This window comes from Pituophis catenifer, unplaced genomic scaffold (genome assembly GCF_029215685.1).
Source record: "Pituophis catenifer annectens isolate HBS135680 unplaced genomic scaffold, rPitCat1.0.hap2 SCAF_3, whole genome shotgun sequence".
NCBI classification, from domain to species: domain Eukaryota; kingdom Metazoa; phylum Chordata; class Lepidosauria; order Squamata; family Colubridae; genus Pituophis; species Pituophis catenifer.
The window spans coordinates 69,289,253-69,316,318 of NW_027256883.1; the positions used below are offsets into that span (position 1 = coordinate 69,289,253).

The 27,066-nt window shown below is 39.7% G+C and overlaps 2 protein-coding genes across 2 annotated transcripts in view; one reads left to right on the plus strand and one right to left on the minus strand.

The window, feature by feature from the left end:
• The first annotated feature begins 600 nt into the window (after positions 1–600).
• Positions 601–13,224, plus strand: ELOVL2 (ELOVL fatty acid elongase 2). The gene is made up of 7 exons (XM_070942510.1): positions 601–631; positions 3,876–4,063; positions 7,041–7,118; positions 9,502–9,673; positions 10,199–10,323; positions 11,067–11,201; positions 13,099–13,224. Exons 1-7 carry the CDS (start codon positions 616–618, stop codon positions 13,222–13,224), a joined length of 840 nt encoding a protein of 279 aa, XP_070798611.1. The 5' UTR covers positions 601–615.
• Positions 13,225–16,844: 3,620 nt separating this feature from the next.
• Positions 16,845–27,066, minus strand: part of SYCP2L (synaptonemal complex protein 2 like) — a 44,337-nt gene continuing 34,115 nt past the window's right edge. The window contains exons 29-37 of the mRNA XM_070940996.1: positions 26,024–26,103; positions 25,756–25,825; positions 25,317–25,445; positions 23,479–23,603; positions 22,393–22,487; positions 21,176–21,275; positions 21,021–21,091; positions 20,134–20,200; positions 16,845–16,907 (exon numbers count right to left, since the gene is read on the minus strand). Coding sequence (XP_070797097.1) covers positions 16,845–16,907; positions 20,134–20,200; positions 21,021–21,091; positions 21,176–21,275; positions 22,393–22,487; positions 23,479–23,603; positions 25,317–25,445; positions 25,756–25,825; positions 26,024–26,103 — 800 coding nt within the window. The remainder of the gene's footprint in view (positions 16,908–20,133; positions 20,201–21,020; positions 21,092–21,175; positions 21,276–22,392; positions 22,488–23,478; positions 23,604–25,316; positions 25,446–25,755; positions 25,826–26,023; positions 26,104–27,066) is intronic.

The window sequence follows — 27,066 nt, forward strand, 5'->3', positions numbered from 1 at the left end:
ATTAAGATTTTAAAGGTAAGAAATTAATTGTTTCTATTGTTAGCTTCCCAGATGCATTAGTGTTAAAGCACTGGAAAGCCAAAATAGTTATTTCTTTATATCATTGACACTTAAAAATGTGGTTTGCTTGTTTTAAAACTTGAAACAATAGTGAAGAGAATTGAAAAACCTCATGATTAAAGACAATGTTATTCAAATCTGATTATCTTTTTTTAGCTTATTAAATTTTTCTTAATATATATTATTCATACCTACAAATGGTTTTTAGATATAAATATTGAAAATGGAATGTTAAATTTTTTCCATTCTCAGATTACATGCATTCATACTTTGCTCATTTGCCTTTTCTGTACTTTTTTAAGATGTACTAATCATTTCAATTAAAAAAACACAAAGCAGGAAAGATTCAGAACTGCAGATTGTTTCTTCTCAACCATAGGATGCTGTCATAATCTGTCTGTCTGTCTGTCTGTCTATCATCTTTGATATCAATATGAACAAATAATGAATGTAATTCATTATATAATATAGAATATAATACCATTTCTGTTTTCTGTTACCTTTTAGGAACAGCTGAAGGCTTTTGATCAAGAAGTAAATGAGTTTGTGGATTATATGTTTGGAGATAGAGGTATGCATTTTCTGGAGCTTTCTGGCTTTAGCAGGTATTTAGAAATAATGTATTACTGAAAATTTGATCTAAATGACTGAGCACAGTAAGTGATGGAGAGCCTTAGAAATTCTATTCCTTTCTTTTACTTCCACCATGCTGAGTAATAAATAATATGATTATGGTAATTTAAAATGCTGGCAAGGTTTCATTGACTTCAAAATTCTTTCTTCAATTCTTTGTAATTTGGGAATGTTCAAGAGAGATAAGAAATCCACTTGGATATATGGAAAAAGGAATTCTTTTTTCCATTCCTTCTCACTTAGATAGAAATCAGGAAACAGATTTGGTGGATCCAGTTCGTATGTCTAGTTTACTTCTCTGTTTTTTTAATTTTGTGTTAGATTTTGAGATTGCCTGACCCCCAAAAGTCTCTGGATGCCTTACAACATTTGAAAGTACGTAATTTAAGAAACATGGCCACCTGGACCAAACCACATAAGTAATTAAAAAAAAAATCAATGGAGTTCCACCAGCACCCTAATCTTAACGTTGGGGAGTAGAACTAGTCTCCAAAACACTTGAAAGAGTGGGAGTTATACAAATCTCCATGTCAGCCCTCCTAAGTTGAATAGACTAGGAAACCAACATCATGTGGGCCAATATTACTTTTATTATAAAGGTATAGTAACATAATCCTGTAAGTCTGGATGCTCTCCCCATACCTTCCTTTATCTTCCTTCTGTCTCTCAAGACTTCCCTCTGCTCAGTGCACAGGGGGATGCTGTTCCAGAGGTGGGGGCTTGGCAGAGAAGGCATATTTCTTCAGTCCCACAAGATGAAAACATTTAATGGAGGGAACCTGGAGCACATCTGTTCTGACCATGTTTACCAGATGGGCAGAAAATTTGGATATACATGGCCCTTCAGATAACCAGGTCCTTTGCCATGAACTACTCCATGGGTGATGAACAGTGCCTTCAATTGAGGCCAACTGGTAACCCATGCAGCTCACATAACAGCAATAACACATGGACCCAATTTTCTTTGCAATTAAGTATATGCTAGTGAAACACATGTGGAAATAGACTGAACTGAAGGACCAATGAAATTTTGGATTGTCTAATGGACAGTTGATTTGTTGTTATTAACAATTGGGGCACATGTTTTAGAATTTGTCAGTCAATTAAAATGTATGTATTAGGGCAAAGTGCATACGTTTATACAAATATATTGAAGAAAATATTTTGCATCGGGTATAAAGACTAGGAAAGTCTTTTACCATAAAGCATGTATTAGGACAGGTTTTTAGGAATTTTCATGTACATTCTTATATAGAATTGGTCAAATAATCAAGCCTGAAATTAATACATTTATAATTTGTCTCTTTCTCTATTATGTATCATATACTGTGTATGTGCACGTGTGTGTAAGTATGAGAAGCCAAAGAACTACCAGGGCCTGAAGGAGGAACTGGAGTAGATGTGGAAAGTAAAGGCCAAATGTCCCCAAGAGTGGTAGGAGCACTCAAGGCTGTGACTCCTAAACAGGGATTGTAGCTCCAAGAGATCTCAGGAACCTAAGCTTATTTTACTGATAAATAAAAGATTTTGGTTCAATGGATTTTCACTGTCAAAATATGTTTAAACTTTCAACAATCAAAATCACTGGATTCTGATAAATTACTTTCAATTTCCAGTTTATTGTGATCCATTTAGCAACCATACCTTATACAGGTAGTCCTTGACTTATGACCATTCGTTCAACAACCTAGAGCCTCCCCAACCCCTTGAGGCATACCATGCTTCACAAAATGACTGCAATGGGGAGAGCCCGGATTGCGTGTGTGCTTTGCTTAACAACAGCAACAACTTAAGGACCGTAATTCTAAGATCAGTTGTGGCCATAAATTGAGGACTACCTGGAGTTTAAACAAATCATTTACAGTACATCGAATAACTATAGGTAGTCCTCAACGTACGTCCAAATTGAACCCAAAATTTATGTTGTTAAGTGAGAGATTTGTTAAGTGAGTTTGCTCCATTTTATTACTTTTCTCACCTCATTTGTTAAGTGAATCACTGCAGTTCTTAAATTAGTCACACAATTTTAAGTGAATCTGGTTTCCCCATTGACTTTGTTTGTCAGAAAAGTAAAGCAGATGTAACAAGCAGATGTGATCTGCTTGTCACAAAAGCAGATCACATGACTCTGGGATACTGCAACCGTCATAAGTATGAGTCAGTTGCCAAGCCTCTGAATGTAAATCACATGACCAGGGGGATGCTGCAAAAGTCATAAATGTGAAAAATGGTCATAAGTCACTTTTTTCAGTGCCGTTGTAACTTTGAATGATCACTAAATGAACTGTTGTAACTGCAAATGAACTGTTGAGGACTACCTGTATTGTATCTGAATAACTTGCCCAAGCATAATATTTTCTACAAATAACCTCTATGCCAGAGGTGTCAAACTCAGTTTCATCAAGGGCCGCATCAGCATTATGGTTGCCCTCAAAAGGCCAGTTGCATGTAAGACTATGACAACTCACAGTGGCCAAGTGGGCGTGGCTGGGTGGGCATGACCGGCTCAACGCTGCCTCCTGTGCACACACTCAGGGGGAGCACCTGGCCAAGCTGGGGTGGCTGGGGCCAAGGAGGCAGGGGCTGACCCCTCACTGTTTCCAGGATGGCCCTGCAGGCCAGATCTAACCACATCGTGGGCCAGATCTGGCCCTCAGGCCTTGAGTTGGACATGTCTGCTATATGCTGTGGACGACAGCTTAGCTACAATAGTATGGCCAGGACATGGGTCAGCAACCCGCAGCTCTGGAGCCACATCTGTCTCTTTCATCCCTCTGCTGTGGCTCCCTGTCGCCAGTCGATTCCACAATTGATAGGGCTTTTGGTTAGGACAGATAGAGGAAAAAGGACGCCACACAGGAGGAGACTCTATGGTAGGGGAACTGGACTTCCGGTTGGCTCCAGAATTGAACAGGGGTCTTCCAATTACATTTGTGGCTCTTTGACTGTTTGAGGTTGCCGACTCCTGGACTAATATAAGATAGCTGCTTCCCATAAATTTATTTAATTTTTTTTAATGTGCAAATGCAAATATGTGTTTGTATGTGTGTATGAGTATGTATATTATAATCATAATATATGATTATATAACAATTTAATTGGGTATTAGAAGAATAAGCAAGAACTGAACATGGTGATTAATTTTTTTTTTATTGTGATATGTTTTATTGTCATTTCTTCAGATCCCAGGGTCAGAGGATGGCTTATGCTAGATTCATACTTACCTACTTTTGCTCTCACTATGCTGTATCTGCTCTTCATATGTCTGGGCACCATGTTTATGAAGAACAGGCCTGCTTTGTCACTCAGGGGTCTTCTTATTGTATATAACTTTGGCATCACAGTGCTATCGTTTTACATGCTGATAGAGGTATGTCTTCTTAACTAAGTACACTTTTCCTTTCTGTTTTTTATTCAACTGATTGGAATTTGGTAAGCATATTTGGGTCAAATTGACTTCAGTGTTCTCAAAGTGGAATTGAGAAATGTTTTAAATGCATCTATACTATACATTGAGGAACATCTATTCTTTTAATTTCTGTGATCTCTGTGAATCAATAGGAGTAAAAACAATACCACCAAGGCACTGTTCATAGCAGCATAAGAACAGGCACTAAGCATTAGACCCATAGAAGCAAGGGCGTACCACGCTAGACAGGACCCAATATTCAAAATATACAGAGGAACCTCAGAGACAGTCCAATACATAATGGAAGGGTCTAAGATGCAGGCAGGATGGCATACACAAGAAAGGCACAATCAAGTAGCTGGCATTGTATACAGGAACATCTGCACGATGTATGGGCTAGACCCTCCAAAGTTCAGATGGGAGATTCCACAGGTCATGGAGAATAAGAGGCTAAAATTTTGTGGGACAGATCCAGACAAACAGCAAATCATGATAATAGAAGTTGTGGTAATAGAAAAAGACCAGAAGACAACAGTGATGATACCGTAGATGTAGCAGTGCTAAGTGCCAGCAACATCAGGAAGAAGGAGTCTGAGAAGCTGGAGAAGTACCAGGTTCTGAAGGAGGAACTGTAGAGGATGTGGAAAGTAAATGCCAAACTGATCCCAGTGGTGGTAGAAACACCCCTAACAGTTCCCAGGAACAACGTCAGAATTCTTTGTCCAAAAAAGGGCTGTATTAGGAACAGCTAAGATACTGCACAGAACCCTCAAACTCCCAGGCTTCTGGTAGAAGATGTGAGATTGAGGAAGGTACGCACCACCTACAGGAGTGAGAAAGGAATTGCCTGCCTGCCTATCATCCATCTCTCTCTCTCCCTCCCTCCCTCCCCCTCTCCCTCCCTCCCTCCCTCCCTCCCTCCCTCCTCCTTCTCCTTTTCCCTCTCCCTCCCTATCTAATCTATCAAAATAGAGAGCTTTCTTGGTCATTTGGGTGTTTCAAATTTCATACTTCTCTATCCCCAGTACACTGCTTTTTTCTAATGAAATTATGACTGTTTAAAAATAATCTTTCTACAATGTCTTATTTTATGCAATAACACATAGTTGGGTATAAGCTGTTCCTATTTAACTAAATCTGAATATCAACCACTACCGAATTAAACAGTGACTGTGGCCGTCAGAGTACGTGAGAATTGACAGTCCTTTTCTAGCTAAAGTGCAGGCATATGCACTAAGGAAGACTTTCCTTAGCCTTCCACTGAATGCTTAAATGTCAGAATTTTGAATATTCTAAGGATACTGTAAAACAGACATGTTAATAGCAACAATTACCATTGACATTAAAAAAACACAACAATGCCTAGTTGTCAAAGACCATAGTTTTAGACATCATTCACATCATTTTGTGTGGTAACATTATCTCATTATGGATGACAATCACCACATTTTGATTATTTATCTTAGTGTACATTATACACTATATTCTAGTAATTTATTTTTCTGGGATAGAGGAGCTGTGGTCTTTAAGTACGGCCTGCCTTATATCTCAGCAGCCCATTTAAAACCATGGATTAAACTAGCTCTTTGAAGAGCATCTAAAAATAGGCAACCTACATAGAAAGCAGAGCAGGAAATCTGGATTGCTCCTTGAACAAAGCAATGATGAAGGACCTCCTCTCTTGCCCTAGATTTGCCTTTTAGATTCCCGCACTGATTTTCTCCACAGTTCTTTCTGAATCCATCTGAAAAGAAACAAAACATATCCTTTCAGCATTAATTAATCATGGATTTGGTTGAAACACTTGACTTATCCTACCTCATCACAATACTACCATAAAGAAAAAAAGTTTCATACTGTCTACATTTATGCATTACAGAAAGAGATATTATAAGTAAGATAAGCGAGTTTGGAGTTTTAGATTGCAGTCCAGATGTATTTTGGAATGCTGACCAGTTTGAAACTAAGACCTTATGTATCATTTGTGGACCATTTGCTTCAGGCAACACTGCACCATAACAAGTGCCAAAATCAACCCAATAATGAGCAGAATTTACACAGGAAAGTCACTATCAGTGGTTCTCAGCCACTAATGAATATTAGAGAGAAAAAATAGGAGTGACTCACCCAGATGCTAATATTTTTTGTCAGTTCCTTCAGAAGTCAAGGTGGACTATATTTATTTGATCTTTATTCGTGGTAGCTGGCCTACTCTCTTGAATGTTTCCAATATGCGTTATGGGTTTAAACAAGCAATAAACCACTCTTGCGTTTTGATTAAAAGGAATTTTGTAGCAAACAAATTGCTGACTCATACAAAATAATGGCAAAAAGATAATTTAGAAAGGAAGAATTATTGATTTATATCTTTGTCATCCTTCCAGAGTACATGTTAAATGGAAGTTATTGTTTATGACCAGAGAATTAATCCAACAGTGACTGAAAGAGAGGACTATCAGGAACATGGGGGAAAGTTCCTTGCAAACTTGGTTCTAGGATTTTAGCTTTATCAGCTTTTTAGTTAAACCTTCCAGCTGAATCTACAAAACAACCTACATAGAAGGTCTCAGGTTTCTTGGCTGCCTTCATGACTTTGTGCCACTTGTAAGCATGACAAATGATACACAGGCTGTTATTATGACAAAGAAATATGCACTCCATTAGGTTCCTGCAAAAATATATCTCAAGAGGCAAAAATCACGTTGCCCTTTCCATCTGCTTCCGCTGCATTCCTCTGAGACTAAACAGGTTCATTTCAGAAGGCAAGGGGCACTGTAAAATAATGAGCCATTTCATCAAATCGCTAAATAGTGGATTTATACCTCTATATGAGATTGCATTTGATCTTTTGAACCCAAAAGAACAAAAAACTTTGAAAACGTAAAAACTATTGAAACCAGTATTTGCCATTTAGAGTGACAAATGTTTTCTCTTTCAGCTAATTCTTGCTACATGGGAAGGAAATTATAACTTACAATGTCAGAACTTGACCAGCGCAGGAGAAGCTGACATCAGGGTAAAAGAAACTTAATATTAGCAGGGAACAACAATGCGTTCACACATGCTTTAATGCATCTGACCCGAACAATCAATCTGCATCAGTGGTGGGTTGCTCCCGGTTCTGTCCAGTTCTTGTGAACCGGTAGTAAAAGTGGCAGGAAGCTCCGTCCACCCACCCGGACGTCATAATTGATGATCTGCGCATGCACAGAAGCTTCTGCGCATGCACAGAAGCTTCTGCGCATGCACAGAAGCTTCTGCGCATGCACAGAAGCAAGTGTGCACTCCCGTTGCAAACCGGTAGTAAAGGTAAGTAGAACCCACCCCTGATCTGCATAGGTGTGGGCCCTGAATCCCTAAAAATCTCCACAAGGAGTCTTAATGCATCTGGAGAGCATTAAATTAAAAATGTCTGCTGTAATACCTTATAACATTTTGTACAGACTTTGACAGCCTTAGCAGTTATTGTCCCACTGAATTTCTTGGCCCTTATTTTGGATAGACATGTGTTTTGTATTGTCTATGTTTGATTTATATGCCCATTTTACAACAGTAACTTTGGGTGGCATACAAGGATTAAAAACAGCAGCTGTTACATATAGCCCATGGTGCCCAAGATCAAAGCAATAATAATCCCAATCATTAAAAAAAAAATTGCATCAGCTGTAGAACTCATGTAACCTCTTGGTCCAAAAGCCTGGGGAAATGCTCTTCTGTGTACTTAAATTCCAGTGATTGGGATTTTTATTTGCCATATTTTTTTTATTATTACTTACTTCTTATTTGGGAACAGAGAAAAGATTCATTTTCTTAATCTTAAAATTTTTGTACAGGTCGTTTTCTTTTTATTAGCAAAATTGTCACCAAAGTTATTTTCTTAAAAATACTTTTAAGCAGCTCCATTGTGCCATACACGTTTTGCAACACAATGTCCTTCCTTGCCTGGATGAAGAAGCACTGCGCATAGGGTGAAAATGAGCGATTATGCCTTTGACATCATAGTCCAGGCACTTTCTTTCTCCTACATCCATTTAGGTGTGTCTGACTAGGAAGTCAATGTAGAGGCTTTCCACACATTCTGGAAGACCTAAAAGGTTGTGTAATTAGCGTGCATGCTTGACGGGGTACTTTGATTAGTTGAAACCTGGCAAAATGCAAATCAAATAACTTGATTGGAACTAAATGACACATTTGTTATTTCGTTACCATTCAGTTTCATTTTCAGTTCTGATTTTGAGGATTCAGTAGAGGTAGTCCTCAACTTACAACCTATTTTACAATGTTTAGTGGAAATTGAAAGTTACAATGGCACTGAAAAAAGTAATTTATGACAGTTTTTCACGCTTATGACCACTGCAACATCCCCATGGTCACACGATCAAAATTCAGGCACTTGGTGGTTGACTCATATTTATGACGGTTGCAGTGTCCTAGAGTCATGTGATCACTTTTAGCAGCCTTCTGACAAGCAAAGTCAATGGGGAAGCAGATTCCCTTAACAACCGTGTTACTAATTTAACAGCTTAATGGCGATTCACTTAACAATTGTGGCAAGAAAGGTCATAAAATGGGACAAAACTCACTTAACAAATTCTCAGTAACAGAAATTTTAGGTTCAGTTGTGGTCATAAGTCAAGACTACATGTACTTTTATTTTTCTCAGTTTTATTACTGGTTAACTCTACTGGACTTGCAAAATGGAATAGCTGCTATACTTCGCAGTGCCATCAAGGTTTCTTGTATTGATTCTTTTCTCTGTATCTTCTAGATTTTACACTGCCAAATTATAGCTTTATCTAGATCAGAATAAATTCCACGTTTACTGATTCTGAAGTCAAACAGTTACACCCTTCTGCTAAAAGAAAGTTTTTGATTCTGATGCCAGTTCAAACATTGGTAACTAGTAGAGATATACTGCTTTTTATTTGTTACAAATAGTAGATTAGTAAAGGTACTTTCTTTCATGAAGCTTAATTATGCAGCTGAAGCTTAATTTAAGAGTCTGTGAGGAAATACATAGAAAAGAATATTTTAAAACAACAATTGCTTGGAAAAGCTGCATGGCATTTTAAGCGGGGTAATTTCTAAGACAGAAATTCTAATTACATTTGCGCTGAATTCCCAATTAAATCAACTGAGGTTAATGCCAAGGACATATGGTTATTGTCAGGCTGTATAACTGCTTCTAGAAACTGAGGCTAAAAGCTGTTGGGCACCTTCTTAGAAATAAAGGGACATACTTATAATTAAAATACAAATGTGCTTCCAGCACATTTATTTTATTTTCGGCTACTATAGAATATCTTCAAAAAGAGTATTTTTTTCCTATGGTTTCTTTAAATTAACTGAATATGTTGCTTTAAAATGAAATTATTAATTTTGCAGATTCTTTCTTGCAGGTGGCCCGTGTGTTGTGGTGGTATTATTTTTCCAAAGTCATTGAATTTGCTGACACAGTTTTCTTTGTTTTGCGAAAGAAAAACAATCAAATAACTTTTCTTCATGTTTATCATCATGCCAGTATGTTTAACATCTGGTGGTGCGTCATGAACTGGATACCTTGTGGACAAAGTGAGTATTTAGAGATGTCAATTAAGATACTGCAAAACAACATACTTGGAAAACTTTCCTGTAGAATGTCTGATTGCCAATCTGCATTATTTTTAAAAAAATAGGGGGGATGTAACAATACTTTTAGTAAATATGAACAAAAAATGGCTTTGAATCTGAATAAACATCTGGCAATAGGTGAGTATGGGAAGACTGCAGCAGTCCACTGCAGATTACATTGTGAGAATCACTGCTGTAGATGTAAGGAAATATTTATAGCTCACAATAAGATTGGCATACTCCAAATGATAGAAAATACTTTGCTATCCAGATTTTGCAGCCAAAATGTATTAAGGGCAGAAATAACTCAACATAACCATGTTTACATAAATCATTTGTATCACAGAAATCAAGATGCATTCTTTAACACTAAGAAAACTCAATATGTTAAAGTGTCATAAATTGTCACTTAAGTATAATGCTGCTTCACAGAAAGACGTATTTTATAATAAATACATGACAACATATTTAATTATGTTTTCGCAGGTTTTTTTGGACCCACTTTGAATAGTTTTATCCACATCCTCATGTATTCCTACTATGGATTGTCAGTCATTCCATCCATGCGTAAATACCTTTGGTGGAAGAAATACCTCACTCAAGCACAACTGGTACAATTATATTTATTTATTCTTAGTAAATCACCATTTAAAGAATAAAAATCCTAAGTGTTGAAGCAATATGGAAGTATGGGGACAAACCACTTTGAAACAAAGATAGAATTGAGGAAAAAAATCAGTTTGGGTGGTAGATTATTCAGCTTTACGAAACTTCCATGTTAAGCTTTTTAGTAAACATGGCTGTTAATTTTAGGCACATTTGAATCCAACTATATCTGTAATGCAGTGATGGGCAAAATGGGACCTTTAAATGTGGATCTTTGCTTCCATTTGCTTTAACTGTCATGATCAGAAATGAGAAATGATGGCAGATATACTTCAGCATCTGAAAGTTCACAGTATACTCTGAAGCTGGAGTCAGAAAATATAGTCATCTATTCTAAGAATTACGTAACACAGAAAGTGAGACAAGGAAAAGAAATAGATTTGATGAGAAGCAGAGCAGTTGTAAAGCAAAAAACATCAAGTATTTGATATTTGAGCAGTTATTTTAAAATTAGAAGATAAATGTGTGTTGCGACATTTATTGGTAAATGTAGATCTATTTCAGTTCTCCCTTATTCTGTTCTATCCTGCCCCCACCAAAATGCCAGAGCCTTCAACACAAGGTCCCTTCCCAAGCAACTATGGTATGGCTACTGATCACCTGCCTATAATGATAATATTATGAGGATTAATTTTAATCTGACAAATTCATTCTGCAACTGCTGTGATGCTTTTGCTTCTTTTAACAGATTCAGTTTTTGCTCACCATTACACATACACTCAGTGCAGCTGTCAAACCCTGTGGTTTTCCCTTTGGATGCCTCACCTTCCAGTTCTCCTATATGGCCACATTGGTGGTTCTGTTCATTAACTTTTATGTCAAGGTAAGCCAAGCAAGAGAATTGAGAAGTGCACACACAGGTCTGTTTTTAAGGAACGAAAATTGTCGCTTGAAACACAAGCACCTCTGCTTTTGGGTTTAAGTAATCCGATGCTTCCGATTGATTATCCAACCTAGATTGTTGAGAGATTTTGTTGCTCTCTCTGGACCCGCTTCTTTCCCCCATGAAATACGAGGGCAATTTAATAACCAGGTCACATTTCTATAGCCACTAATAATGGGACAAAGAATACAAACATTAAAAAACCTACAAAGATATATCTGGCAGAATTTTGCAGCATTCCAGATATGAAAACTAAAAAATACATCTGTTTGCAAAAACACTTGGCTGCAACTCATTAAAGTAGCCGTGTCTTTCCAGGTTCACACAGCTTTTGTAGTTGGGAATAGAACCCTAAGCACCTTTGCTTAAGCAGTTACTACATGCATATTCCCGCGTGCTCTGAACCCTAACCTTTTGTCCTTGACTTCAAAGTACTGCACAGTCTTACCTGCTAAGGACTGATGGATAGTGGGTGACAAATGATGAATGTAAAATTGTAGTCAGACAATTTTAACTGCAAATCAATAGTAACCTCATATAGGACTCATACATCATTGCCCAAAACAGAAGGAAAGCATTCATAAAATTGAAAAAATTGATTTAGGCTATTGGATGCAACCTCCTCACTGTGTGAATTCAAAATGATAGGTGATTATATAGACTCTCCCTTTTAAGTAGAGGCTATATAAATAGGGACAATTTATTCCTCATGTGAACTTTATCCAGCTTCCTCATATGCTATTTTTGGGCTAATTTAAATCTTCCCATAGAATCCCTTGTGGAAATATGAAAGGCCTTCTGTATTGCTTTTTTTTTTTTTTTTGGCACAACCTGTATGTTTCTTCTAGCTGGTTCACGTGCCCCACTTATCTTGTCTTCAAGGCTGTGCTTCTTCTGTTATGGTTATATTGCATTCTCTTGGTACCCAAAGCTATGCTGTTTGTTATCTGAGAAAATGTTGTCCTTCAGAAGTGGTACACCCAGTGCTGTTGTAAGAGCTAGGCTTCTCACATGGCAGCTTTGCAAATCTAGTGCCTTTGTGTGTTTTTTAAAGTGGGAAAGAATGGTAGGACAAAATATTCTCACCCATCTTTTCATAACATTGTCTTATAAGAAGAAATAATGCAATTATCAGGATAAGTATGATTGCATAATGGGCAAAAGATGAGCTGAAAGAACTTTTCTTCCAAATTCTGCTATCTACAAGTAGAATATTGTTGGATCTATGTCCAGAGTGAGGTAGGGGTGTATTAGAAGGAAAGGGCAAAGAAAAGGTGCAGTTTCAGCTTCCTGTTTAGCTGTTCTACAAAGTCAGAAGCAGTGGTGAAATCCTACTGGTTCGCCCCGGTTCGGGAGAAGTGGTAGTGATAAAAGCTACTGGTTGGTCTGAACTGGTATTTCTGATAATCAGCTGTGCCGCGTGATTTATATTCGCTAGAAAGCAGGAAATCTAAATAATGCGGCACAGCTGTTCCCCCCCCCCTTGCTGTTCTATTTACCTTAAGTGTCCTTTTTCTGTGCAAAGTGCGCATTTGGTGCACACTGTGCATGTACACAGTGTTTGGCATGCATGCAGCATGCTCACGCATGTATTTGGCGTGCACCACACATGCACTGGCAGTGAACCGGTGGCAAACCATGGATGATTTCACCACTGGTCAGAAGGGATAGTTCTACAAACTAACTTGCAATAGCAAGATATTGAAAACTGTTAAACCAAGTGGGAATTACCTAGTATGACAGTATTGATATGAGACTGTGTGCTGTTTAAACATTAGACGAATCACATTTGCATGCTTCTTTGTATCCACCTATAATCACCACTTTTTCTTTTCAGACATATCGGAAAGCATCTTCAAAAGCCAATGTGAAAGAGATTCCTCTGGTGACAGAAATTAAGAATGGGTTCCATAAAGACTACCTAAAGGAAATTAATGGTGCTCTGAAGAAAAAAGCACAATAACCATATTTTTACTATTACATTGTAGAATACAAATACCTCTCACAACACTTTTCTAAAACAAAGCAAAATTATTATACACAACTTTAGTACAATTTTAAACTCAGTGGCAATTGGTTCTTCTACTCTCTATTTCATTGATTTCTTTTTAACAATAAGACTTGTAAGTCGTGAAGGCACTTACCTCTTTTATCGGGCTGAAGTTAAACTGCATTCTGTAATTCTTAATATAGAGAAAATGCCTTGAGAACTTTCCCTTTAATAACAAAGATTTGGATATTCTTGAATAGAATCTAAAACGTTAAACTAGCAGCAGACTGCAGTCTATGAGAAAACAATGTATTATTCAATCAGTGATACAGCTCACTCCTTTTTTGTGTTCTCTTAGTTTCCCTTGCTTTATTTTGGGGGGGGGGGAATCTGTGTCCTCAAAATCTTGGTTGTTGCCTTGATGGTGCTATAGATTGCTCTTATCACCCATTCTAGATACAGGATGGAATACATAGTGCAATGGGATTAATTACAAATTCACATTTAGCTACAGTGAAACCATCCGAACATTAGTGTGGCTGTATGCCATCTTTTTAAAATGCACTGTTTTAAAACTGAACAAGAATAGCGTCATAAACCTCTCCTTAAATATTTGTATTTGTAGCTGTATACCTTAAACACCATGACAATCACACAATGGCCTGAATGTTATTAACTTTGGAGGTTGACATCCAAAAATTTTGGTTTTATTCCCAAATGTCAATTGTTACTTTGAAATTCAATAGGGACACTTTCTATTCTCATTATGCCACATCTACAGACAACTAAAACCAATTCATCCATCAAATGGCTGGTGAGTATACTTTAACGTTAATGTATCTGAGATTAGCAATGCAACAAGTTAACTCATCCTTGCTGAAAGCAAGTTTGCCCATGTATGCCAACTTGGCATTTTGGATACCAAGTAAAACTACTCACATGAGATGTGAAAAGCTATATATCCTTAGTATTCAAATACTGAAGTTGGGACTACCCATTCACCCTACACAGAGCTAAATGCATTTATCCAGTTTGATACCTTTTCTATTGTTATAAAAATAAGTAACAGGTAGAGAAAAGCATTTACAAAGCTAGTCATTCCACATACTCAAGACAAGAGGCGTGCTCAGTTCTAAAAGTAAAATGATGATGGGGGGGGGGGGACAGTTGGTATTTGGCCGGTCATTTTACATTTTATTTTGCACACCATTTCTATATTTTTAGTGTCTGACTTCATAACCAGTTTGGGAGGGTACTTTATTATCATTCCTATTGCAGAGGGAGGAAGACATGAAAAGAGAATAGCCAGAGATCCACTGCAAACATTTTTTCACCAATTTAGCTTAAGTATTTCTCTTGAAAGGTTCAATAGTATGATTCAATAATTTTGTATTATAATTCCTAAAAGAAGTTTCTTGTAATTTCTCATAACTCTCTACTGAAAGTCAACACTAAAATCCCTATAAATCCATCAGAATGATGGATTAGACCAGAACTCTTCAAATGTGGCAACTTTTTAAGGCTTCTGGACTTCGACACCCAGATTCAGGTGGTGGAATTCTGAGAGCTGAAGTCCACAAGTCTTAAAAGTTGCCAGGTTTGGAGAGCCCTGCATGAGACTATAACTTCTGCATGATCTGACTGATTGGGAGCGCTGAGAATTGAAACCTAGGTTTACTGAAGGTAACAATTGAGGAAGAGTTTAATCAAAGTAAATCAGCAAATCTCTAATGAGGAGGACCCATAATGAACAATATTCATGAGTCCCTGAAGGGATCCTCTTAGAAACCTTTCCATAGGTCAGTGAATATTAGAGATAGTAAATTACACAAGGATTGTCTCACTCACCTTGATGGTTTAAAAACAACAACAACTAACATTGCCTTAATGATTAAGGCTTAATCAAGCTTTTAAAGGGCTGAAAAAATGTTATCATGTTAACATTTAAAACCATTTGAATAAGCTACATTCAGGTATTCACTGAATGCAGAAAAACCAATCAAAATGCTGCTATTTTGAATCACAACCAAGATTATGACTTTTAAAATTATTTTCTTGTAAACATTGACCATTGAAAATAAACGAAGTTTTACAGCAACATATTTTAAAGTTGTCTCTTTTTGTCCATGTGGCACTGAAATAGCTTCAAACTAGTTGGCAAGTTATTCATTGTTAACTTTCAGTTGGTTTCTTCAACCCTATAAAACCTATACCATATTTTATTGTAACAGCCTTATTCTTTCAAGCAGATGTAGAAAATAATCTTTGTTTGTATACCAAATGTGTGTTTCCTTTAGAAATGCAATTCTATCATTAATTTCTTTCTTTGCTGTTTGGCTTACCAACCTACTACAATGATACCACATTGATTTTCAAGACTTGCAAAACATTTGGTAAGTTGTTTTTCCATGGATTATCGTGAAGAAGTGGAAACAGAAAGGATTCACACTCTTCTAAAGTGAAATGCAGAGTTATGTTTAAAGCTCATGGAGGAATGATTCACAAGATTATTTTCTAAGGTACTTAAAACAGGCTGAAGTGGGTCTTTCACAATTCCTAACAGGATACCAAAACAAGATACAGAAAGTTGTCATTTGTCTAGTAGCAGTCTAGTACAGTGACTCCCAAACTTTTGGGCACCAGGGACTGGTTCCGTGGAGAGGTTTTTCAGTGGACTGGAGGGGGCGTGGTTCGTGTGCTGCCTGTATCCTGTGGATGGGGCTTCGCTTGTTTGTGCGGCCTGGTTTCTGGCATGCTACAGCCTGGTGCCGGTCCATGGCCTGGGGGTTGGGGACCCCTTGTCTAGTAGTCATCCAGACTGTTTTATCCCAGATATTGTATATAGATAGTCTTTAACTTACAATCCTGATTGAACTTAGTAATTATGATAAGTCATGACAGTTGTAAAGCTGGTCATCAAGTGACCGACCCAATTTAACCTTGTTTTGCAGAGGTTATTAAGTGAATGCTGCATTTGTAAAGCAAACACTGCATTAGTTAAGCAAGTCTATTATTTGCTATGGGCCATTTTTTTGGAGAGGGCAGAAACTGGAAACAAACACCGGTTTCTGGCAAAAACTTTGTAAAAGTCATCACTTGACCCTGCGATGTTGCAAATAGCCGTAAATGTGATCCAGTTGCTGAGCGCACAGAATGTGGCCATCAGAACTTAAGAAGTGCATCGTAAGGAGCTTGGGGGGGGAGAGGAAAGGGCTGTCATAACTTTGAACAGTTGCTAAGCAACCAATTTGTAAGTAGAGGATTACAGTATCTAATTTTTCATTTGTGAAAGCTGGTGACAATCTCCACCATGGATGGATGGATGGATAGACAGATAGATAGATAGATAATAGATAGATATTCTAAGGTAGCTGAGTCCTGCGGTTCAAAACAGAATTTGAAGGGTTTTCTTCCAAGGCAAAAACTAGGCAGCATTACCCTCTTCTGGCCAAGAAAACAACTGAAAATTTATGATCGCGCTAAATAATGAGACAATGACTACTACATACTGAATATATTCACCCAGTGTATTTTCAAATGACTTGATATATTTGATGAGTGTTGCTTAAGCTTATATTTAAGATAAATGTAAGTTAGTTAGCAGAACCAGCAGACGTTTTGCTCTGCTTTCCTGTGTGGTTGGAGGCGTTTCCATCCTGTGGGGAAAGAAGGAAAACTGTTTCATAATTTATGTTGACATCTTGCAACAGAACCTAAAACTAACCATGAGTTAAAATACAATTTGTTTTTATATCAGCCCATCATATAGAAAAAGCCACATTATGTCTATTGGGTGAAGAGCATTGCTCCAGCGGGTAACTGGAGACCAGATACTTAATCTCTGTGTGAAATGTTTAGTAAAAATGTATCTTCACACTCGGGTAAAATCTGTTAATTCTTACATTTCCCAAGTTTTTTGTTGAAAAGTATACTGAATTATATATTCAGGTTGGGCCTGGAGGGGGGGGTCCCCCTCGTAGAAATGTGCCCACCGGGTTTCCGCGCATTCCATCAGCCAAGGGCCCAGGGTAGGGGTGGGGGGGGTGGCGGTTATTGTAAAGGAAGGTCTTGATCCTAGGGAGGCCACTGTACCTCAGACAGCCGGTTGTGAGTCTCTCCTTGTGAAGTGGGGCCATGGGAGGCAGATGGGCCTGCTGGTTACGTACCTGGCTCCTTGCTGCGTGGCAGCGACCCTGCCCGAGCTCCTCAATGTTATAGCCGGGGTGGTGGTTGATACCCCCAGGCTTTTAGTCATGGGGGATTTCAACCTGCCGTCCATCGGTGAAGCATCTGAGGTGGCTCGGGAGTTCATGGCTTCCATGACGGCCATGGACCTGACCCAGTTAATTCAGGGCCCCACTCACATAGGAGGAAACACGCTGGACTTGGTTTTCGTCTCTGGTCAGTGGTTGAATGGCTTAGATACAGGGGATATAGTTATTGAACCCTTGTCATGGTCAGACCATTCTCTCCTTAGACTTGACTTCCTGACCGCTATGCCCCACCGCAGGGAGGCGGAACCAATTAGGTGGTTCCGCCCCAGGCGCCTGATGGATCCTGATAGGTTCCGAATGGAGCTTGGGCCATTTCCTGAGACTCTGGCACGCGACTCGACTGAGGACCTGGTGGCCGGCTGGGATAGGGCGGCCGCTGGTGCTTTAGATCGGGTCGTGCCTTTGCGGCCTCTGACCCGGCGCCAAATCTGCCCAGCTCCTTGGTTCTCCGAGGAGCTGAGGGGGATGAAACGCCGGAAAAGACGCCTAGAGAGTAGTTGGAGGGCCAGTCGCTCCGAATCTGACCGTACACTAGTGAGGTCTTATATCAAGACCTACTTAGTGGCGATAAAGGCGGCGAAGTGTAATTACTTTTCCGCTCTTATCGCGTCGGCAGGAAATCGCCCAGCTGCCTTGTTTAGGGTGACTCACTCCCTTCTCCATCTGGGAGCGTGGGAAGACCCCTTGCAAGGTCGTGCTGAGGATTTTGCGCATTATCTGCACGATAAAGTCGCTCAAATTCGGGAAGGCTTGGACTCCGACTGGGTAGGTACAGGCGGGTTGTCCGAGGTCTGTCTTGAGACGGTTATCTGGGATGAGTTTGACCCTGTGACTCCCGAGGACGTGGACAGGATGCTGGGGAGGTTGAATGCAACCACATGTTTATTGGACCCGTGTCCCTCCTGGTTGGTGCTGGCTACCCGGGAGGTTACACGAGGCTGGCTCCAGAGGATTATAAATGCTTCCTTGAGTGAGGGGTTCTTGCCTCCCGCCTTGAAAGAGGCGGTGGTGAGGCCCCTCCTCAAGAAGCCCTCTCTGGACCCAGCTGTTTTAGCAAACTATCGTCCAGTTTCCAACCTTCGCTTCCTGGCGAAGGTTGTTGAGAGTGTGGTTGCGCGACAGCTCCCGCAGTATCTGGAGGAAACCGTCTATCTAGATCCGTTCCAGTCCGGCTTCAGGCCCGGGTACAGCACGGAAACGGCATTGGTCGCGTTGGTTGATGATCTCTGGAGGGCTCGGGACAGAGGTTGCTCCTCTGTTCTGGTCCTATTAGACCTCTCAGCGGCTTTTGATACCATCGACCATGGTATCATGCTGCGCCGGTTGGAGGGGTTGGGAGTGGGAGGCACTGTTTTACGGTGGTTCTCCTCCTATCTCTCCGACAGGTCGCAGTCTGTGTTGGCTGGAGGGCAGAGGTCGACCTCAAGGCACTTGGTTTGTGGGGTGCCACAAGGGTTGGTCCTCTCGCCTCTCCTGTTCAACATTTATGTGAAGCCGCTGGGCGAGATCATCCGTGGTTTTGGGGTGCAGTGCCATCTGTACGCTGATGACACCCAGCTGTACATCTCCACCCCAGACCACCCCAACGATGCCCTTGAAGTGATGTCCCGGTGCCTGGAGGCGGTGCGGGTCTGGATGGGGAGGAACAGGCTCCGACTCAATCCCTCCAAGACTGAGTGGCTGTGGCTGCCGACGTCCCGATATAGTCAGCTGGTGCCATCGCTGACTATTGGGGGCGAGACATTGGCCCCCACGGAGAGGGCGCGTAACTTGGGTGTCCTCCTGGACGCACGGCTGTCTTTAGAAGAGCATTTGACGGCCGTGGCCAGGGGGGCTTTCTATCAGGTTCGCCTGATACGCCAGTTGCGCCCCTTTCTGGATCGGGACTCCCTATGCACGGTCACTCATGCCCTCGTTACTTCCTGCCTTGACTACTGTAATGCTCTCTACATGGGGCTCCCCTTGAGGAGCACTCGGAGGCTCCAACTGGTGCAGAATGCGGCCGCGCGGGTACTTATGGGGGCGGCATGGCGCTCCCACGTGACACCTCTCCTGCGCGAGCTGCATTGGCTTCCAGTGGTCTTCCGAGTGCGCTTCAAGGTGTTGGTTCTCATCTTCAAAGCGCTCCATGGCTTAGGACCCAGTTATTTACGAGACCACCTTCTGCCTCCGATAACCTCCCACCGGCCAACACGCTCCCACAGAGAGGGTCTCCTCGGGGTGCCGTCTGTCAGGCAATGTCGGCTGGCGACCCCCCGGGGAAGAGCCTTCTCTGTGGGGGCACCCGCCCTCTGGAATGAGCTGCCCCCGGGGATACGACTAATCTCGGACCTCCGGACCTTCCGCCGGGCCCTGAAGACTTTTTTATTTCAGCAAGCCGGGCTGGGTTAAAAAAAAAATTTTTTTTAATTGGTGAATTTTATGGGTAACGGGGTTTTAAATTGGAGAAGCCTAAGATAATTTAATTTTGTTTTAATGTATTTTAATATTTGTATTGTGGGTTTTTAATTTTGGCTGTTCACCGCCCCGAGTCCTTCGGGAGAGGGGGCGGTATAAAAATTTAATAAATAAATAAAATAAATAAAATAAATAAATATATAACACATACATTTTCATCGTGAATGGTTCCATCAAGACCCCTTGTGTCTTCCTGCAGTATATCCATGGACTCCATCCTGCAATAAAAGGCAAAGCAGAAGCTATTGAGATGTGCAAAGTGGAAACAGAAAGCGATTGAGATGTTTAAAGTGGAAACAGAAAGCGATTGAGATGTGCAAAGTGCTTAGAAATGAAGTTTATCTATCTAGTTCTCACTTCATTCATACAACAGACCAGGACTGTGGCTGTTTTTTTTCCCCAAAACAAAAGACTGCAATCTAAATTGTATTGTTATTTATGCAATATAGGACAGGATCTTTCACCTCTAGTACAAAAAGCAAGAAATGAATGTGTCAGGTAAAATATCAGAGGTAATAGAATTGGAGGTCTCTGCCCAATATAGGATTTGCAATTCAGGATACAACACGATAGATTATGCATAACTGAAATTATACTGTATATGTGAATGAGCCATGGTGGCGCAATGGTTAGAATACAGTATTGCAGGCTAACTTTGCCCACCGCCAGGAGTTTGATCCTTGACTCAGGCGTTCATCCTTCTGAGGTCGGTAAAATAAGGACCCAGATTATTGAGAGCAATATGCTGACATTGTAAATCATCCAGAGAGGGCTGTAAAGCACTATAGAGTGATATATAAATCTATTGTTAAGACTGCTATATACCTTTAAAAAAAAACCCATCACCTTACTGAAACTGCAAATAGCACAGGAGAAGAAAGTACCATCCATTTCCTGATGTTTGTTACTTTCAATTTATAGTGTAAAAATAGTCTAGCAATGGTGAGATAGAGATGTTTGAACCCACATCCCAGAAAAAAGTTGTGCAAAGGAAGTGTTCAATGGTGCTTTTTGGACAGACAGGAGAAAATTAAATACCTCTGAATCTGATGAATGCAAAATGCATTCAGTTTACTGTTCAGTTTATTGGATTCTTTTGTCCAAAATTCCTGTAACAAATTTTCTTAATGTGAGTCAGATGACAAAACATTAAATCAATTAACCAATAATGGAGAAAGAATAATCAGACATACCACGGTATCCTTTTCAAGGCTTGAGAGAAACTCTGTTCTGTTCTCAAGATTGGCAAGTTCTTTAACGACACTCTTGTGGAAGCTTTCCAATTCATGCAGTCTGCAGCAGATATATCAAAAATACTTATTTCATCAGGAAAAAAGAATCTTGATATTGCTTTATACTAGTGCAAAATATAAAATGCCTTTATCCACTTCATCAGTTTCTGTCAAGTGTCTTAATAGGTTTGCATGCTTGATTTGGAAATCAACTGATGAGTAACCAATCTGGGCTTGAATAACATCTAATACAGGTAGTCCTCAATTTGCAACAGTTCATTTAGTGACCATTTACAATGACACTGAAAACCTTGAGTTATGACAGTTTTTCACACTTATGACCTTTGCAAGCAGCCCCACGGTAACGTGATCAAAATTCAGAGCCTTGGCAATTGTCTCAGATTTATGATAGTTGCTGTGTCCCGGGGTCAATGAGATCACCTTTTGCGAATATCTGACAAGCAAAGTCAATGGGAAAACCAGATCCACTTAACAACCATGTCACTAATTGAACAACTGCAGTGATTCACTTAACCAGGAAAGGTTGTAAAATGGAGCAAAATTCACTGAACAAATGATTCACTTAGCAACAAAAATTTGGGGCTCAATTGTGATCCTAAGTTGAGGACTCCCTGTAAACTGTTTGTGAATCGTATTTTTGGGACATTTGGTTTCCTTCAAAACTTTTTATTGTGGAAGCCTTGTTAAAACTAACCACCGTGCACAGATTTCCCTCAACCATTGCTTGTATTTATTATTATATTTCTTTACGACATACAATCTAAGACTATCATTGTACACATTCTACAGTGATGCTCAGTTCACACAAAGCAATAGCAAGACACAAATAAGCCTAACCAATGTCTAACATGCCATCCTAATTTGTTTAATGAATTGTTTATGGAAGTGCTTCCAATGCAAGGCACATAGAGCAAGAAGCGTCATGGGCTGAAATATGAAAATCAAGCAGTGTATACATTATGTTGTTTTTGCCCATTACTTTAATTAAATATTCCTTAGCCGAAAAAAATGAGTATGTTTTTCCTAGGTGAACATCTTAGCTTCATCTTACGAACCATGAGCTATCTTGGCAAATGCATAAGCCGTCCCGTCTCTTTGAACTACTACTAGGAAAAGAGATTACTGTGCTTATACTACACAAGATGGGTACCACTTACCGCCTCTGATGGATTCGATGCAACAAGGCTGCTATATTCTGTTCAGGTGCCTTCATGACTCTGTGTGTATAAATCTCCATCCTCTTGTATCTAAACTAAGTCACAGTACTGGGAGATTAGAATCACAAATTATTTGTAGTAAGAAGAATAACCCTAATCTAAACGGTCTGTAAGGATCACACAGTATAAAAAAGTGTCATGAACCTGTTGGAGCCTGAATCTGCAGAGGAGGATGAGCAGGAGCTGTGGCCTACAGAGACTAAGGGGGCAGCTTCGTTGGAATGTGGGGGGGAGCAGGGCGAGGCAGCCCAAGGCCCCTCAGGATTGGGATGGCTTGTTAGCAGGGAGGAACAGGGACAGGATGACCAAGAGAAGGCAGGCAGTGGAAATGAAGAGTGACGGAGCTTAGGTGATGAGCAAGGCCCGCCCCCTCCTGATCCCTGAGCATGGGGTGGAGAGGTGGAAATAGTACAGGCCAACCAGATGACTCGGGAGGAGAGCGCCCCGCCCCTCTTCACAAGGCACACCTGGGGACTGAGACTTAAGGAGATGCTGTGGGGAGGGGCATTTGTCAGGAACAAATGCTGAATTCGTGGAATTTTTGTGACGTTTGGAGTTTCCTGGACTTCTTGATTTATTCCTTGCTTCCTCAACAAATTGCCTTGCTTCTTTGCTTCCTGGACTCATTGACTTATTCCCCTGCCCCACTGGATTTCTTGCTGTGCAGCCATTGTGCTCACAGCATTGTATTGGACTACTTACAGCCAGAGGCTCCTGAAGGTGTGTATGTATGAGAGAAAGAGACAGAGAGAGCACTGTGCTCTGGGACTTGCCATAAACATGGAAGTGTTTGGGGGGAAGTTGACACAATAAAGGGGTGGTTTGAACTATCAGTTGACTGGTTTGCCTCCATTCCTTGCCCCGGGTCATCACAGGAAGACAGGAAAAGAGAAGGAGAGACAACTGGTTGCACATAAGGGAATTTGCAATAGGGAAAAAAAATAGTTTACATATTTGTGAGCCTATCTAGAAGTTATTCGCAAGTATAAAAATGACTGTTGGTCAATTGTAGGGAAAAATAATTACCCAAAATGTTTTCTTCAACTCGCTTGTAAAATTGTCAAAAGCGGCAATAACATCCGAGTCACCAAATTCTTCTTCAAGTATTTTAGGGGCAAATATTTCATTCTCAAGTTCATTTAAAGGTTGGCCTGCAAATAAAGAAGCACAGCTTCCCTAGCAAGGCATTTATAACAATAACCAGCTGGAGGATAATCAGGAAAATACAAAGCTGTGTTTAACTGAACAAATAGGAAAACTCTTTTACCTTTGTAGACATGGTGTACAAGATGGAAAACCTGTACCAATAAATACTGCCAATTATCTGAAACACAATTTCTCTCATCCGCACTTACCAAAAGTTTAAATTTTTGTTGTAAAATTTGCTGCTTCCTCCTCCCCTTATTTACAGTAGCTGTGCAGTAATTCATCTTGATGCTTATTTTAGCATTTTGGAGATCTTACTCATAAAGGCCTTTTACATAAAGTTTTCTTTAAATCATTATTTGGGAATTACAGTTTATAATCTGTTCATTCATGGTATTTTAATTTGTTTTAATGTTTCGATTAAATTGTAACAGCTTACAAACTGTGCAGAGAAGTGAAATAGCTATATAAATGTTAACAGAAGGAAATTTAATAGGATGCAGCAGTGGTGAAATTCAAATTTTTTTACTACGACTTCTCTGGGCATAGCTTGGTGGGCGTGGCAGTGGAAGGATACTGCAAAATCTCCATTCCCACCCTATTCCTGGGGAAGGATAGTGCAAAATCCCCATTCCCTCCCCACTCCTGGGGAAGGATAGTGCAAAATCCCCATTCCCACCCTACTCTGGGGCCAGCCAGAGGTGGTATTTGCTGGTTCTCCAAACTACTCAAAATTTCTGCTACCAGTTTTCCAGAACCTGCTGAATTTCACCCCTGGGATGCAGTCTTACCTCCTAAAATGCTTTGATTTTGGGGTGGTGTAATAGGTTAATAAACTGGAGATATTTACGAAGATTGGAACACAGGGAAAAAGTTGAACTTCCATGGTTCTAACTCTTAAAATCATACACAAGCTTTATAAAAAAATAAGTTGGCGAGGTGGCGCAGTGGTTACAATGCAGTACTGCAGGCTAATTCTGTTGACTGCCGGCTGCCGGCAGTTCAAGTTTCACCTGCTCAAGGATGACTCATCCTTCCGTCCTTCTGAGGTTGGTAAAATGAGGACCCAGATTGTTGGGGGCAATATGCTGACTCTGTAAACGGCTTAGGGAGGGATATAAAGCACTGTGAATATAAGTTTAAGTGCTATTGCTATCAATTATAAAAAATATGAACCAAGTGTTTTTCTCTTAAGCTATCTTTTCAGGAATGCTCAAGGAGATCAACAATGACAGGACAGATGAAATCCAAATTCAGACTATATTAAAGAGTGTTAGCAAAAATTAGAGCTGCTAAAAAATTGAAACAAAAATTATCCCCAGAATGCCCTCAAAACAGGCCTTTGCTTTTGAGAAGACACAAGTGAAAAGGGAATGTATTATTCATTATCGTATCCATTCTGAAAGCAGACCATCAAAGCCGATGCCAGCCAGAGCATAGCAAAACTCTAAGTCAGAGGTCTTCGAACTTGGCCACTTTTAAGACTTGTGGAAGTCCACAAGTCTTAAAGCAGCCAAGTTCGAAGACCTCTGCTCTAAGTAGTAGTAAAAGATTGGAAGATGTGGAGAGACCTGGCCCACAGAATCGCCAAGAGTCGGTCACAGCTGAATGGATAACCTCATCCATCAACTTCATTATCTGAAGGCGATTCGATTCAGATCATACATTTTTGCTCCAATTTTTATGCAATGTTGTTACTAGAGTTCTAGTGTGATTACCTTTCACTGTTTCATCTGCCATTTCTATGGAGGAAAACAGTTTCCTTGGTTCAAAGGTTAAGCTGAATTCATTTCTAGGCAGCCTTTCGGTGTGTTTTGAGCGCTTCCTATTGAAATCAGCTGACCATTCTAGGAAAAGAAATCCATATTCAGCAGTTAGTGGGAAGTTTCACCAGTTTAGACTTTTACCGTTTTAAGTGTCACTGAAATTTTGATGGGACTTGCAATTCAAACCAAGCTTTGTTCGCATCATTTGGACCCATACAGCTTGCCTTTTCAAATATGGATAATTAAACTGTCCAGGCCACAAAAGTACAGAAGGAGAGAAAGCAGAGAAGATTGATACCATCCTTCTCCTTAAAAACTAAAAAAATTGGTGTCAAGATTGCTATTTTTCTTTCAGCTTTATCCAATTTTCCTTTACTAGCACTTATTTTACCTGAAAATTTCCTCTTAGAGTTGGAGATTTTATCTTCCAGGAGTAAAGTACTAGCTGCAGCTTCATATTTCTAGAAAGCATTAAAAAAACAGAAGAAAAATATCTGAATTGCAATACTTTTCAAACAGATTCTAATATTATAATGGATCAATGCAATGGGAATAATCTGGTGTTTTATTGTTACATAAATACAAATAAACAAAATGCAGTTTATATTTCATGCATTCCATCTGGTACACATGTATACATGTGTTTCCAAAATTTATACCTTGCTTGTTGTAGCATCTGATGGATAGGGTGAAGAACTGCTGCTTAACAGGAAAGTGGCATCCATCATTTCTAAGCCATCTAAAAAAAAGAAAAAAGAAAGATAATAATAGTACTTTAAAATGGAGTCTATGGAGATTATCAGTCATCCAGGTCATGGTTATCCCAAAGATGCTTTTTCAAAAAGCAACTGGACTTTCTTGTTTTTCTTTGAAGATGTTTCATTTCTTATTCAAGAAACTTCTTCAGCTCTGAGCTGAAAAACAAAAAGTCCATTTGCCTCTTGAAAAAGCACCTTTGGGACTATTTTAAAATAATTATTTATTTGTATCCTGCCTTTATCATTTTACATCTTATTTTTCTGCAACTAATGATTAAAATATGTGTGTAAAAGCAATACTAACAATCATAATGCATACACCTGAAACAATCATACTAAAGACCTCGAAGGAAAATTCAACTTCATCTTACATCCACATTTTATTTTTTGTTTGTCAAGAGATATTTTCCTAATGATCGGGGGGGGGGGGGGGAAATCTATTCCTAGATGAAAAGCATGAGACAAACTAAGGATTAGACAACATTCTGAATGGCTTGGAACCGGTTTACAATGCATACAATGGGGGTCCCCAAGTATGCATCTCTTACCAAATTTAATCTAAATTTAGCTTTTAATGTTCTACATCGATCCGTTAAATATTAGTCCTTAATCTAAATTCAACTTTGAGGAAGATGAAAATAACCATTTTCCACGTCATGGGTTGGGGGTGGGTGGGTGCTGGGTACACCTTGTTCAGTATCATTATTTGGAGTGTGGCATTAAGAGCCTTGTGGGAAATTGAACAGCTCCCCAAAGTCAGATTTTCTTGCAGTGTTAGCACTTGGTAGTGCAACAGGTAACTGCTGGTGCCAAACTCCATAGATGGATAACAGCAAACATCCCGTTTTTCACTTATAGCTACCACTGTACAGATTTTATCTAATAAATTCCTCCAACATCCCATCCCAAAATGCAGTATTTCATGATCTTGCATTTTAATCTTT

What these genes read in the sequence shown, in the direction of transcription:
- ELOVL2 (XM_070942510.1), top strand. An exon ending in CAGGAGAAGCTGACATCAGG is followed by an intron (nt 7,119 to 9,501) that starts GTAAAAGAAACT and finishes TCTTTCTTGCAG; the next exon opens with GTGGCCCGTGTGTTGTGGTG. An exon ending in CTGGATACCTTGTGGACAAA is followed by an intron (nt 9,674 to 10,198) that starts GTGAGTATTTAG and finishes ATGTTTTCGCAG; the next exon opens with GTTTTTTTGGACCCACTTTG.